General features: G+C 52.2%; 1 protein-coding gene across 16 annotated transcripts in view; it reads left to right on the forward strand.

Annotated features, from left to right (window-relative positions):
• Nucleotides 1-15,249, forward strand: part of EHMT1 (euchromatic histone lysine methyltransferase 1) — a 119,744-nt gene that overhangs the window by 94,802 nt on the left and 9,693 nt on the right. For all 16 annotated transcript variants that reach the window (XM_066201462.1, XM_066201471.1, XM_066201466.1 and 13 more), the window contains 10 exons: nucleotides 246-352; nucleotides 2,302-2,424; nucleotides 4,619-4,720; nucleotides 5,372-5,476; nucleotides 8,273-8,427; nucleotides 9,136-9,303; nucleotides 9,672-9,816; nucleotides 10,678-10,755; nucleotides 12,012-12,127; nucleotides 14,340-14,426. In XM_066201462.1, coding sequence (XP_066057559.1) covers nucleotides 246-352; nucleotides 2,302-2,424; nucleotides 4,619-4,720; nucleotides 5,372-5,476; nucleotides 8,273-8,427; nucleotides 9,136-9,303; nucleotides 9,672-9,816; nucleotides 10,678-10,755; nucleotides 12,012-12,127; nucleotides 14,340-14,426 — 1,186 coding nt within the window. The remainder of the gene's footprint in view (nucleotides 1-245; nucleotides 353-2,301; nucleotides 2,425-4,618; nucleotides 4,721-5,371; nucleotides 5,477-8,272; nucleotides 8,428-9,135; nucleotides 9,304-9,671; nucleotides 9,817-10,677; nucleotides 10,756-12,011; nucleotides 12,128-14,339; nucleotides 14,427-15,249) is intronic.

Here is a 15,249-nt window from a genome sequence, read left to right on the forward strand (position 1 = left end):
GGAGAGTTAGAAATGCCTTAAAAAGGTATTGCATTCCATGGTGTTTCTAAGCCCTGGGTTTGAGGGCTGTTGCATACTGAATGTGCAGGGGACTGCCCTGAGAGCTTTCTGGTGAAATGTGCAGTGAGACGTGAGCAGGATGGGCTGGGAACCCATCGTTTAAAAGCCTTGAGCTGAGATGTGATTCTCCTGTTACACTTCAGTCTCTGAACTGTGCCTGAAAGTGTCTCTGCTCTGTCTTGCAGTGGATGGAATTGACCCTAATTTTAAAATGGAGCATCAGAGTAAGAGAACCCCTCTCCATGCTGCCGCCGAGTCTGGCCACGTGGACATCTGCCACATGCTCATTCAGGTCTGTCTGCACCCCCAGCCCTCTGTACAAACCATTTCCTGTGGCCTTTGGTCTGCCCCACATGGAAATCAGCAGTGGGAAACCCCTCCTGTAAAAACCTCCTCCATCCCAGGGTTTGCTGAGGGAGGAGTGGGGCAGAGGGACGGGAGGGCTGGGAGGACACAGCTGGAATTGTCCTGCTGGGCTGGTCTCCAGGCAGGGAGCAGGGGAAGGTTTGGGGCAGGGCACTGTGGGGCAGGTGGGGATCTGTGCCTGAGCACAGCCAGAGCTGGGCACTGCCAGGTGTGCCAGCACAGGCTGACTGAGCTGCCAGGTGTGCCAGCACAGCCTGATGCACTGCCAGATGTGCTGCCAGGCTGCAGGAGATCTCCAAACTCTTGGTTTTGATCTCCAAGCCAGATTGCTCTTGGTGATGAGGGCAGTGAAGCTCTGGAAGCTGCCAGGCCCCGTCTTCCCTTCTGTCAAAACCTGAGGAGCTCCAGCAGAATTTTCCTCTGCAACATAAATGTCTCAAATGTGGAGAGGAGTGAAGGGAAGGTGCAAATTTGGTTTATTGTCTGAGATATGGATTCTAACTGAGGGAAGATGGTCAAAGCTGTAGGGATGCTGTTGAGCCTACTCCAAAACAATGTGAAGGAGAAAAAGGATTAAAAACTTAATAGTTTTGGGTTTTTTTGTTGTTTTTTTTGTACTGGTGTACCTGGTCTGCAGTGACTGAAAGTGTTTTGTTTATTCTCTGGGATTGGGAAGCCTTAAAGGGCTGTTGAGAAGGCAGCAGTGACAGGCCCCTGGAAATGATCCTGCTGGCCTGGTGCATTTCAGCACCCGGGACTGGAGGCTTTCAGGTGCTGTTTGAAGGCAGCAATGGGCCTTCCTGGCTGCTCTCACTGAAATTACTGCCTGTGAAGACAGTGGAAGGAGGAAAAGGAGCAAAACTTGTGAGATATTACAAACAACTTAATTATCAGTAGGGTTGGTTTGTTTCCAGAGTGGTTCATCTTGTCTCTCCCAGAGATCTGGCTTCTGCAGCAGCCCAGGGTTTGGCTGGGAATGGCCCCAGCTTGTTCCACCTGAAAGGCCTCTCCTCTGCTCTGGTTTAAATAGCTCTGGCTGGGGAAAAGAGTCAAAACAAAGGAATTCAGTGGGAGGCACCTGAAAACAGCTCCTTGTGCCAGGTGAACAACCTGAGTCAGCTGCTGTGAGCAGGTCTGAGCCTCACACACACACACCTGCCAAGAGCTGTGTGTCTGAGACCTTTTGGGTTGAAGTTTTGGGTGGTTCCTCAAATTCTCAGCTTCCATAATTCCAGCAGTTCCTGAGCTCAGCGCCAGGGCTAAAGCAGGCAGGATAACCTGACATAGCCATGGGTGGGAGAGGAGTGAGGTGTTGGCTGGAGGCACTCAGGGTTGGACTGAACAGATGCTCAGAGACCTCTGTGGAAGTGGTGCCATTGACTTCCACAGGAATATTTGACCAATCCCCAGGATATTTTTTTACAGCTCCTGCCTCTGTTGCAATCAGCAAGTTGTTCCTGCTGCTTGTGACATTGAGAAGAGCTGGTTGTTGTAGTCTAAATGATAGACCAGGGAAAACAAAGCTGCTGGAAAAAGGAGGAGGCTGACTTTTCCAAGTTGTTACACAAAACAATATCTAGAAAGTAGGAGTACAAAATCTATTAATAACAGGAGTTGTTTAATACCAGCTGTTGGCTTCCTTACAGTTCCTTCCTGGCTGGGGAAGGCAGGAGAGGGGGCAGGCAGCGTGTGCTGTTTCCAGAGCAGGTGGACTTGCACTGCCTTCTTTCCTGGTTTTATTTCTTCTTTTTTTATTCTTTTTTTTTTTTTTTTTCCCCTGCTTAATATGGTGAAATTTCAGGGAAAAATCTTGTTATTTAATCCCTACTCCCACATCCTTCCTCTGCTGATTGTCCTTGCCCTGGCTCCCCACAGGCTGGTGCTAACATTGACACCTGCTCCGAGGACCAGAGGACCCCGCTGATGGAGGCAGCAGAAAACAACCACCTGGAAACTGTGAAATACCTGATCAAGGCTGGAGCACTAGTAGATCCCAAGGTAGCAGCTTATTCCTTACATTTTTCTCCTCAGGAAGCCTCTGTCCAACGTTTTGAAGTTTTTGAGTGGAAGTGCCCAGGCTGAGGAGAAAGGGACTGGTTTGTCTTGGAATGAAGGCTGGAGGTGTCATAATCTCGTTTTGCTGCTGGCCATGAGCTGTTTGGGACAAGTGTTGCCACTTGTCCCTTTAGTTTGTGGCACCAAATGTCAGAGGGATTTGATTTCATGAGTCTTGGTGTCACAAATCCATCGCAGTGGAGCTGGATTTCAGAGTTCCCTTCTCTGTAGACTCTAATAAGGAGAGTTTAGGGGTGATGTTTTTAAATGGGCTGGTAATTAGGTGCTTGCCAAGCCAGGAAAAATGACAGAGGAAGCTGTCCTTTCCAAAGGGCTGATGTGTTGATTCTTGCAGTCATGCTGCAGTGGCAAAATTGAACCCCATCTTTAAACTCTACCCCTTAATTTAAACCAAAACAATAAAATGCAGCTGTCTCTTTGCCTTTAGCATGCTCTGGTTGCTTTGCAATCTTGGAAAACACACAGATCATTTATTAGTCCCATAAATCAGATGCTATTTGGAGCACAGGAACCCTCCCCATGCGAACTTATTGTCACAACCTGCTGCTCTTGGCTGGGTTGGGGAAGGAACTGGCAGCATTGCACAAGGGATCAGGTGCTGCCCAATCCAGGCCCTAAATGGATCCCTGGGAGGCAGGTTCTGGGCTGGGAAGGGGGAAAGGACAGGGCAGGAGTGTGTGGGTTCATGCTGGCCACTGTCCCAAGTGCCTTGGAGCAGCCCAGACATCTCTCACCTGATTGTTCCGTGTGCAAGAGAAGAGAGGGGAGTTTGTGCTTCTCAAGGTCAAGGGAAGGAGAGAAATTCTGAGCCTACAAAAACTGATTAGAAGCCTCAGATCACATCTGAGGTCTCGGCTAGTTTATTATGTTAATTAGCTCATTGCACCGACTCAGGCTCTGTTTGAGAGCAGCAGCATTGGTTTGGAAGCAGCTCCAGCTGTTCCATGGGAAATCCAGCCCTTCCCTGGGGCAGGTGTGTGCAGAGCCCTGGGGCTGCAGGGGAGGGAGCTGGCTGGAAGCTCCCCAGCCCCCAGGGTGAAGCTCTTGGTGCTGTTACCAGGATGGAAAAGCCCCACTCAAAACCTGCAGAAACTTCACAATAAAATCTCCCTGCTCTCCCAGGGCTGAGGAGCTGCACTTGGTTCTTGCCAATCCAAGGGGAAAGCTGTGGAATTACTCAGCTGGAGCAGGCACTTGTAGGGGTGTAGAAACTGTTCCTGTGTCCCAAGGAGCCCTCATGGCGCAATCCCTGACCTGAGATGTCCCCTCCTTGCTCAGAGAGTTGCTCCCTCACCCTGCATCACATCAGCTCCATCCCAAAGCTCTCACCTGCAGCGTTGCTCCCAGGGATTTAGCAGGAAGGAGTCATTTGGTTTTCAGTCTTTTGTTTCCTCCTCCTGATTTCCTGCTCTCCGGGCCTTGCTCCGTTCTAAGCTCTTGGGATATAAATGCCTGATAAAAACCAGGCTGCAGCCAGAGAGATCTTTGGTGTGGTGATGGGAGCATTTCCATCATGACTCACAGCCTGTCCATCTCCTCCAGGCCTTGGATTCCCAGCTCCCAAAGGCGTTTTTCCTTTCAGCCTTCGGCGTTGTTTTTTATCTCCTGTCTGGGCAGATGGCTGTGGGCAGGCTGGGGACCTGGTCTGTCTGCAGGGAGACACCACACCCCTGTGCCCTGCTGCCAGGTGCTGGGATAGGCCTTGGGCTAACAAAAAACCAGCAAAAAACCTGGAGAAATGGAGCATTTCAAGTTGAGACAAAGTGATTTTTCTGATGTAAAGTGTATGTAAGGGATTTCTGCTTCCCTTTGGCTCTCCAGCACATGGAGAGGAACGGGAAAGGGGCTGTTGGAGAAGGGGGGGGGCATCACTGCCAAGGTTTGGGGCTGGCACCTTCCCCAGGCTTTGCAAAGCCCTTGGCACTCTCAGCCTCCTTCCCTGCACAGGTGACACCCTTTGGTGTAAAGCTCCCAAGCTCTGCTTAATGCTGGCCCTGGCTCCTGCTCTCTGCCCTCCTGGCAGTGGGCTGGAGGCTTTGGGAGTTCTCTGCTCCATCTGGGAACCTCTCTGCTGTTGCCGAGCATCCCTGAGGGTTTGTTGTGTGGTTGTGTGCAGGATGCTGAGGGCTCCACGTGTCTGCACTTGGCAGCCAAGAAGGGGCACTATGATGTGGTGCAGTACCTGCTCTCCAACGGGAAGATGGATGTCAACTGCCAGGTGAGGCCTTCCCTGGGCCAGGAGCTGCTTTGCCCAGCTCAGGGGCTCCCTCAGCTCGGTGCTGTCTGCCCAGTGCTCCCTCAAGGACAGTCCTGCTGCTGGGGGACACCTCCAGCTCATCAGAGTGACAATTCCATGGGGCTCCCATCTGCCGGGGAGGGTGATCCCCTCACTTACCTCAGGGAAACTTCCCTGGATTTGCAGTTTCTCTTTGGCTTTGAATCTGCTGTTGCTCCAGGGTGTCCCTGTGCTTTTCCTCATGGGAGGATCATGGCCAATGGCCAGTGGTGTGGGATGGGTTGAGCCTGGCACTTGTCACTGTGGGGTTTGTCCACTGCTGTGGCGTGAGGCAGAGCTGCACCTGGGGCAAGGGCAGCTCCCCCAGGCTTCCCAGGGAGTTTCTGTGGGATCTTTTATACACCCTGGGTGTTCTTTGTGCCTTTTGACCAGGCTGGAGATGCAGTGCCAGCCTGCTGAGCTGGAATAAACTCCGGCTGGCTCAGGTGTGCTGCCCCCAGCCACGCTGGGCTCTGCAGCACGCCAGGGACCTGCTGCAGTGCAGACAGGAGGGGAATGAAGACACACAGGGGTGTGTGAGGGGCCAGCAGGAGGCTGTGTCTGTCCCCTGGTCACCCCTTGCTGTCCCCCCAGGATGATGGTGGCTGGACGCCGATGATCTGGGCCACGGAGTACAAGCACATCGAGCTGGTGAAGCTGCTGCTGGCCAAGGGCTCGGACATCAACATCCGTGACAACGTAAGGCTGCTCTGGGATCTCCTGCAGGAATTGCAGGCTCTGTTTAAACCCCAGACATGCCCCAGGGGACAGATTTTGAGCTCAGTCCCTTGCCACAGTGTGAGTGAGAAGTGTCTGATGAGAGTTTTCCTGCGTTCTGGGAAGAGGTTTGTCGGCTTGTGGGGAGTCCTTTCCCTCCAGCTGCTCTGTCACAGCCTGTGAGGATGCTGTGTGGAATTCTCAGGCTGGACTCAGCTCTGAGCCTCGCTGGTTCCCATCCCTGTGGGCCCCCTGTGCTGCCCCTGGACACTGCACCAGGCAGAGATCCCCTTTAGTCCTGACTTAGCAGCTCCATGTGTGTCCCAGGCCAGAGACTCTGGGCGTGGGTTAGGGGCACCCTGTGTGCCTTTTGAGGGGAATGACCTCATATTTGTGTTCTGGATGGGCTGGGCCCTCTACCAGCAGCTCTTGAAGCCTGGCTGTTCCTGGGCATCACTGGCACCAAGCTCTGATGTGTCCAGCATGGCCAGGCCGGAGCTGGCTTCTGGCTCCCTTCACCTCCATAAATCCTACTCCAGTGGGATGCACTCCGTGCCTGATCCCTGGGAGCTCCGTGGGTCCCCCAGCGCTGCCTGTGGGGCTGTGCCAGCTGCTTTCCCAGGGATTTCCAAGGAAATAGGGAAGATACAAAGGAGATACTGTCTGCTTTTTTCCCAGCCTCCTTCAGGGGAGTCATTGTATCAGCACTGCTCCTCTTTTTGCCTGATACTGTGTTTCTATATTTTTTCTTGGAATCTCTGAGGATATTGAAGTGTGGTGTGTGTCCCCCCCCCCGGTCCTGGAGGTGTCCAGGGCCAGGTTGGACAAGGTTTGGAGCAACCTGGGAATAGTGGGAGGTGTCCCTGTCCATGGCAGGGGGTGGCACTGGATGAGCTCTGAGCTCTCTTTCAAACCAAACCAAAGCAAAGCCCTCTGTGTTTCTGTGATTGTTTGGTTTAACCACAGCCCCTTGCTCACTCCCCCACCAATGGGGAGAGAATCAGGAGGGTAAAAGGTAGTGAAAGACTTGTGGGTTGAGATATAGTTTAATAGGGAAAGCCAAAGGCACACACACAAGCAGAACAAAACGGAATTCATTCCCTGCTTCCCATGGCTGGGCAGGTGTTCAGCACCCATGGAACAGTGATGTGGGAAGATAAAAAACATCACTCCAAACATCCCTCTTCCTCCTCCTTTCCCACTTCATATCCTGAGCTGATGTCAGATGGTGTGGAATGTCCCTTTGGTGAGGGTCACCTGTCCTGCTGTGTCCTCCCAGCTTTCCGTGTCCCCCAGTCTCCTCCTCAGCACAAGGACCAGAGCGGGCTCTGTGTCAGCCCTGCTCAGCAGCAGCAAAACCATCTCTGTGTCACCATCCCTGTGCTCAGCACAGCCCCACACCACCCACTGGGAGAAATACTAACTCTACCCCAGCCAAAGGCTGCATACTTAGATAGTTCCCAGGCAGGTCTGGATCCAATCCTGTTCCTAAAAACAAGAGTCAAGGTGAGAGGGGGATTTCTGGGCTGGTACATCTGCTTGCTGACTCTGAACAAAACAGGCTCTTTGATCTGTCACAGCTTCGAGATCACACGTTAATGATGAACATCAAATCAACCCAGTCAACAATTTACTTGAAAGAAAACTGTACTCTAAACAGCTGTGTGTGTCACACATCCATCCTGGACCTGCAGCTGGGGTGTCCTCAGGGATGTGCTTAAGGACAAATGTCACTCGTGCTGGGAAACATCCTGCTCTGAGAGAAGGGCTTTTTATTGTGATGTTGCTGCTTTTTAGGCAGGAGCAATGCAAGGCAGAGCACCAGTCCAGGTGTCAGTGACCTGTCTGAGCTGCAGCATGTGGCTGCAGCCCACAGGATGGATGTTTTCTGTCGGTTGAATGGGATTTTCTAGATGATACTGTAAAGGGAAGCAGGAGCTGGGTAGAAAAGTATCTGCCCCTCCCTGATGTGTGGCAATAACTCCCTATTTAAGGCAGGACCTTAAGTTATGTGGTAACAACTCAAACACTCCAGCAGCAGCTTTGTTTTTGCTCTAAAAAGAAGAAAAAAAGAGAATAGCTGGGTGATCATTACTATCATTTCACTGTTGTCATCGATGTCTTTAGAGCCTGTCATGGGGAAGGGATCGACGTGTGCTGCAAATTGCAGTGTAACAGAAAACAGGATCATCCCTTAAAATATCTCCATCAGAAAGATGAGTGTTCAGCTATTTCCAGTGCTGCTAGTGAGAGATGAGTGCATACAGTATTAAAGAGATGCCTGGGGTCAGATTGATTGCTCACCCTATGGCTCCTGGTTCTCTTTTTGGCACCTTCACGTACCCTTTGTGCTCTTTTCCTCCTTAACTTCATGCTGTGCTCTTTTTCTCCTTAATTTTGCAGCCCTGGGAGGCACAGTAGCTTTCCTGGCTGTTGGGGCAGGGGAAGCTCAGCTTCCAGCCTTTTCCAGCATGTTTGTTCATGTCTGTCACCTCTTTCCTGGATTGATGCAGATTGGTATGTGGCTTAGATACAGACGAGCTGTCTGCGTGTGTGTAGGGAAGGCGATGGATTGCCTTGGTGTGCAGAGGTGGATGGAGTGAGAACTCTCTGTTTGGCTGCTCTGAGGTTTCCCTGTCCACCCTGGCATTCCCAGCCAGAATGAGCAGGGTGGGATGGCAGCCGCGTGCCGAACGCTGCAGGTACACGGCTGAGGAAGGTAAGGTCCCAAAGCCACGGGGATTTAAACAATCTCTGCCCTGTTCCCTTTCCCTCCAGGAGGAAAACATTTGTTTGCACTGGGCTGCTTTTTCTGGCTGTGTTGACATAGCCGAGATCCTGCTGGCAGCCAAGTGTGACCTGCACGCCGTGAACATCCACGGGGACTCGCCGCTGCACATCGCGGCCCGGGAGAACCGCTACGAGTGCGTGGTGTAAGTGCCCTGCTCACCCTGCCCCCCTGCCTGCTCCTGCCAGGCTCAGCAGAGCCTCTGAAATGCCTTTGAGCCTTCACACACAGCCCAGCATTGGGATGGAGGGCTCCTTTTTTTCCCCCAGGGGTGGGGGGTGTGAGCTGCTGCCACAGCCGGTCAGAAAATGTGGCGTGTTCTGGAGTTTGAGGGGCTGTGCTCAGCCTGGGCTTCCCAGCAGGAAGGTGTCAGGCTTCCTTGATTAAAGCTTTTTTTCCCCCACAACTAGCATGGTAACAGGGCTTTTCCTTTGCTTCATCCCTGCTCTGAATAAAGCCATCATGTTCTCACCAAAAGCTGGTGAGTATAAACAAGGGCCAGGTCCAGCACCAGTTTCCTGTGGGACTCTTCCATTTCCAGCCTACTCTTCCCACCCCGTATCTTTCCCTGCCAGAGAGAGTTTCAAGCCTGTCTGAAGTTAGGCTGGTACCAGCAAGGTACCTGAAGCAAGGCAAGGTTTGCCCAGAGCTCAGTGGGTGCCCAGAGCTCCAGTCTGTGGCTTCTGTCAGAAGGATTCACTGAACCATGCTTAATAAAGAAAACTCAGGTGATTATTCACTACTACAGATTCTTCCTTGTCCCTTAAGGGCTGGCTGGAGGATGTGATTCAGCTTGTTTTCCCCTTGCCTGGTTTCCCCTGGGGAATCCTTATCCTTCCTTGCTGTTTTGCAGTCTCTTTCTTTCCCGTGGCTCGGATGTCACTTTAAAGAACAAGGAGGGTGAGACCCCGCTCCAGTGCTCCAGCCTTAACTCTCAGGTCTGGGTGGCTCTACAGATGAACAAGACTCTCAAAGAATCATCTTCTGAGAAGCCTGCTCAGATAGAGAAGGTGGTGAGCAGGTGAGAATAGGGCTGGCTTTGCTTGTGGGTCATGAAATTGAGCCCTTGCACAGGGAAGGCTGGGGGGGCCTGGTTAAAGAAAGAACTGTGTAGCTTCTTAAACTGGTGTGAAGGTCAGTGTGAGCTTAGCAAGAACTAAGCCCGTGCTGATTCAGTCCATGGTTTGCAAATTCATCCTCCAAAGGGAAATATTCACAGGCACAAAGAACCATCTGTAAGGCAGGGTGGGAAAACACGAGCTGTGTTCTGGTCTGAATGGCTTTGAGTGCTCAGTGCTCCAAGCCGGTGAGTCTGGCCCGGGATGGCATTTGAATGGCCCCTTGTCTGGGGGGACTTCCCTTCTGTGACAGTTCTTTCTCCACTGACAGGGACATTGCCCGGGGGTACGAGCGGATCCCCATTCCCTGTGTCAATTCCGTGGACAGTGAGCCCTGTCCCAGCAATTACAAATACGTGTCACAGAACTGTGTCACCTCCCCGATGGACATTGACAGGAACATCACTCATTTACAGGTGAGGGCTGGTGCTTTCTTCCTGTTCTGGGCTGTGCAGTGCTCCTCAGAACACAGTTGGCATTCCAGGTGGGAACGTTGAGTCCTGATATTGCCATCAAATTCCAGCTAAGGTTGAGTGCCTCACCTCCAGCTCTTGTTGTAGGAGATGGGATTTAGATTTTCTTCAGTGTTGAGGCTTAAGCTGAGCTCTGTGTTCAGCTGTAGCACTGGCCATCTGGTGCTGGCTGATGTGGCTCCCATTTATCCTTGTCCTCTCTTCTGCGTCTGGAGAGTCAGGGATTTACTGGGAGACCTTCCCCGTGCTGCCTTCCCATGGACTGCAGCGCCCAGGCCGAGGCCTTGGCTGGGATACTGCAGTCCTGGAGGGGCTGGTGGGGAAGGTCAGGGTGAGGGTGAGGCCCCGCTGGGCACAGCTCTGACCTTCCCAGGCCCAGTCCCTTTGTGCAGCATCTGGTGGTGGGGCTGTGCTGGCTTGGGGGTGCTGGGGAAGCAGCAGGGGAGCACTGAGACAGCACAGCTGCATCATCTCCCAGCTCTGGTCCCTCCTTGGAGCTTTCCTTGTCCTCAGGTGTGGAGAACAGCTCACAGGGCATGGGGGAGGGATAACAACAGGGGAACATCCTCTCCTGAGCAGTGAGGCTGGCTCAGAATGAGATCCTTCCTTGCAAGGCAGAGTCCTTTGGTGCTCGCTGCACGCAGAAATAAACAGTGGGGTCAAACTGCCACTGAATGTGAGGCTGGTGATCCTTCTGGCCGAGGAGCTGCAGCAAGGGGAGGAGATGTGGTTCCCTGACCCAGTCACCAGTTGGAGTCTCAGTTGTGTGAGTGGTGTGGAATTAACCCTTGGCTTCTCTTGCAGTATTGTGTCTGCATAGACGACTGCTCCTCCAGTAACTGCATGTGTGGCCAGCTCAGCATGCGCTGCTGGTACGACAAGGTGAGGATGCTCAGCCCCCCCCGGCTCACACCAGGCCTTGGGAGATGGATTTTGCCTAATGCAGTTCCCTGCACAATTCAAAGCCAGGCTGGACAGGGCTTGGAGCAACCCTGCTCTAGTGGGAGATGCCCATGGCGGGGGCTGGGATGAGCTGAGCTTTAAGGTCTCTTCCAGCCCAAACCATTCCCTGCTTCTGTAATTCCAACTCCTTTCTTCTTGACTTAAAATGCCTGAAGTTACAGTCCCAGCTCTGAGACGTGTGATAATCCAAACTGCGTGCTCAGGGCAACTTTTCTTGTGTTATTTGTGTTCCTCTCGTGCCAGCTGAGCCATTAATTACACCCATGTGATAGGGAGCACTTAATAATCCGTGCGTGAAATCAGCTTCCATTTCAGAGCAGCGTGGAAAGTAAGATGTAAACAAAGGGAGGGGAGTAGAAAGAGAATTTTTTTAATCTGCTTTTATTTATTGTGGTTCCTCTGGATGAAGGCAGAGTAAAGATGTTTTCACTGCCACGTTGCCAGAAGTCAGGTTTGTTTTGGGTAAATGCTTCAACCCTCCAGGGAGGTTTTGAGATTCTTCTTTGGGCAGGTGCTATAAAGATCAGGACTTCTGTGAAGCTCTGCAGGTTTCTCCCAGGGGGAGTGTTGGCATCTTTCTTGGCTTTGTAGCCGTTTTATTTACACCTTAATAGGTGATTACACCTCTCAAGCCTTAAAAGCCAAATTTGTTAAATATGATAAATTGCATCCATCACTTCCTTAATCCCATATGTTGGTAAATAATTGAATTGTAGCTTTTTTGGGAGTGTTATTTGGGAAGGCAGAGTGGTTCACAGAACTTGGGTGTACTGGCCTTGGACTCTGCAAGTTCAGGCTTTATTCCAGAGGCAGACTAAGCATCCACTTCTCCCTCCAGCACAGCAAATGGCAATAATGATGATGATGCACACCAGTTTTCTGCTCAGTGCTGGGAGGTATTTTTTTAATGCTGTGTGGGGTGATGGCAGGCAGCAAAAATCTAAATCCTCTGGCCGTTTGTCAGCTGTGGGTGACAGTGGTGACTGTGCTGCTCTCAGGGTAGAGCAGAACCACTGCAGAGCCTGAGCTCTGACGCTGGGTTTGGGGAGGTCGGGGCACAACTCCACCGTGGGGTTTCTCTGGCCTGTTTTTACCCTGGGGGAAATTTCTGCCTGTGGTTTTGGGGCTCCCAGGAGCAGACAAATAACCCAGTCTGGGGTGGCTCTGTCCTTCAGGATGGCCGACTCCTGCCTGAGTTCAACATGGCTGAGCCCCCCCTGATCTTCGAGTGCAACCACGCGTGCTCGTGCTGGAGAACCTGCAGGAACAGGGTGGTGCAGAACGGCCTCAGGTGAGCAGGAGGGGCAGGCACAGCTGAGCTGGGCAGGACCAACCCCAAACCCAGGAGCTTTCTGGCTCTCAGCTCACCCATAATCCCACAAAACCCAGCAGAGAAGCTGCAGCTGGTGGGATGGAAGTGGGTTCCTGCATGCTGCCGGTGGGAATGAAGCAGCAGTGGGTTGATGAGCTCAATTAACATCTCAGTTAATGTCTGCACCCTGCCCATGGCACCATCAGGTGGGAACTGCAGGGTTCTTTCATCAGCTGACCATAAAACATACAAATGGCTGGTGGGTTTGCATGCACAGCTCAAGTGTGGTGTCTCAGGGGGAGAGCTGAGAAGGGCATGACAGCAACAGAGCTGCAGAGTCTGAATTTGGAAGGTCTTGTAAGCCAGCAGTCTAGATTAGAAATACAGGCCAGCATGCCCAGACTTGGCTGCTTAAAATTTCCAAGTTCTTGGCATCATTCCCCTGAACTGGATACCTGCATGCTTGTTGGCCTCGCTGCTCCAGGTTAGACTGTTGGGATTTTGGTGCCTGGCTAAAAGTGTCAACGTTTTGGTTTGGACCTCTGCTGTGGTGGCGTTTGCCACTGCACCGAGTTCAAAGGGATCCCACTGGGAAAAAAAAAAAAAAATACTTTTTAGAATTCCTTTGTAGGGCTGACAACACTCTTTTTGCGAGCTTTGTAGTTCCAATGACATTTTGCAGTGGTAAAAATAAGCAAGGAAGAAACTTGATGTGTTTCCTCAGAACTTTACCTCTCTCTGGTTTTCCCTGCCAAGCTCCCGAGCTCCGCTGCCTCCCGTGGGTGTTTCTTTAGGAGCTGTACAGCTAGAGCTGTTGCTTTTGCATTTTTTACCTTGCTGAAGTGTTTTTTCTGAAAGATGGGCAGGGTTGGGAACCCAACCAGGAGCTGGGGAGAGCAGCTCTGCTGGGAAGGAGGGTCAGGTGCTGGGCAGAGCTCATGGTCCCTGGGGAGGCAGAGGGGACGGCTCCTGCCTTGGGGCTGCAGCTGACACAGGGGTGCTGCTGCTCTGTGTTCAGTGCTTCCTTTATCAGATTGGCTCCAAATTAACTCTGCCTGGCAGAGCACACGTATCCAGCTGGCAGCCTGGCCCAGCTCAGCTGGCAGGCTCAGCTCAGAGCTGTGGCCCTGCTGCCGCCAGTGTCGGCTCCAGCGCAGAGCCCAGATCTGAGCTGGGCTCTGCTCTCATGGACAAGCCAAAACCTGGGGGAGCTTCCCCAAGCCCTAAAGCCAGTGTTAGACCCTGCTGCTCTGAGAGCAGTCACTCCCCTGAGGTCATGGTTTGCCCTGGTGAAGCTGTGGGCAGACAGGATAAAATTCACATCCCTTGGTTTGAGCTGACAGTGCAGGAGGGAGTGGGTGGGGGAAGAGAAGTACGGGGAAAAGCAACAGGGTGAAGTTAAGGTGAGCATCAGATTTCACTTAATTCCGATAACAGCCTTGCTGAGAGTGGGTTTTGCTTCCCTCAGGGATAGAGCAAGCTTTTCCTAGCCCTGGAGACTGTTCATCCTGCACTTAACTCAGGTTCTGGCTGAGCACGAGGCAGAATGACTTAGAGGATTGTTTCTCTGCCTATAAACCCCATCAGTAAAATTCCACAGAGCAGCTATTACACCAAGAAGTCTCAAGTTGCAGCTTTTCTTTCTTGTCTTTCAGCCAGGCAGCTGGATATGATGGAATTGCTGAATGCCCTGGCTTTGGCAGAGGGCAGAGGGGTCACAGCACTTAGCTCAAGGTGTTCTTTTGTCCCTGCGAGCTCCTTACCTTCCCCCTCAGCACCACTCCCTACACAGCTCCACTGCTGTAAATCCCCTTCCACCTTCCCTGCTTGCCCCAGAGCTGTGTGGAGGGGAGGGAAATGCTGCTGGTGGGATTCTGATATCCCCTGTAAATCATCGTCACACAGAGCATCCAGCCCTGTCCCCTCTTCCCCAGCCCCTTGGTGTGCACCTGGGCCGGCGGAAGGGGTGACTGGCACCTGTCCCTTGTCCCTGGGCTGTTTCCATGCCAGCATCTGCCCACAGCTGGGAGCTGTGGGAGTGGAGCTTCCCTGCAGGGTGAATATTGAAATCCTCTGGGAGTGTGTGGTGAGGGAAGGTGCCGGCTTTTTACTCTTCTCTCCGTGAAAATTCATTCTTTCCATGGAGTGCTGCCATCAGTGTGGCTTCATTTCCTCCTTCCCTCTTTCCCAGGACTCGGTTGCAGCTTTACCGGACACAGAAGATGGGCTGGGGAGTGCGGACGATGCAGGACATTCCTCTGGGAACCTTCGTGTGCGAGTAAGTTGTGCAGCTTTCACCATCCCCAAAACCCAGCCCTTCCCAAATCCAGCACTGAGTGAGCTGTGCAGCTTTCACCATCCCCCAAACCCCAGCCCTTTGCAAATCCAGCACTGAGTGAGCTGTGCAGCTTTCACCATCCCAGCAATCCCATCCATTCCCAAATCCACCACTGAGTGAGTTGTGCAGCTTTCACCATCCCCAAAACCCCAGCACTTCCCAAATCCAGGAGTAAGAGTTGTGCAGCTTCCATCAGCCCAGCAAACCAGCGCTTCCCCAGAGCACTCGTGGTTTGCTCCCCTTCAAGGAGAGGTTTTTGTGCAAATCAAGCTGGCACTGAGCCCAGCTGCCTGCCCTCAGCCAGAGGGTTCCTGACTCCACTTCCTGCTCTGTCTGTCCTTCTCACAGTGTGGAGCTTTCTCCACCACCCTCTGTCTTGCTGGGATCTGTGCTCAGCTCTTCCCCCTTTGAAACACAAGTGATGAGGGAAAAACACCTTTGGGTTGTGCTGCAAAATGTGCTCAGCTCCCGTGTTTGCCACAGGTATGGGACACTGCAGGCCAGGGCAGTGTGGAACAACTTTCTGTGCTTCAATCCTGACTTCTCCAGAGGTTTTCCAGTGTCACAGCTCTGGCTTTAGTCTGATTCAGCAAAACAATGAAGCACTTGGGGTTAAGCACATGTTTTGGCCCTGACTCAATAAAGTACTTGGGCACAGAAATGTTCAGATTTATGTCAAGTGAAAAACCCGCCATCAGACCCCACGGTTTGGGGCTTTAAAGTTGTATGTGTACTTTATTAAATAGTTTGGAAAGTGTTTCCT

The sequence above is a fragment of the Chamaea fasciata genome, unplaced genomic scaffold (genome assembly GCF_029207755.1).
Source record: "Chamaea fasciata isolate MVZ Bird 193981 ecotype frontalis unplaced genomic scaffold, bChaFas1.0.hap1 SCAF_20, whole genome shotgun sequence".
NCBI lineage: Eukaryota > Metazoa > Chordata > Aves > Passeriformes > Sylviidae > Chamaea > Chamaea fasciata.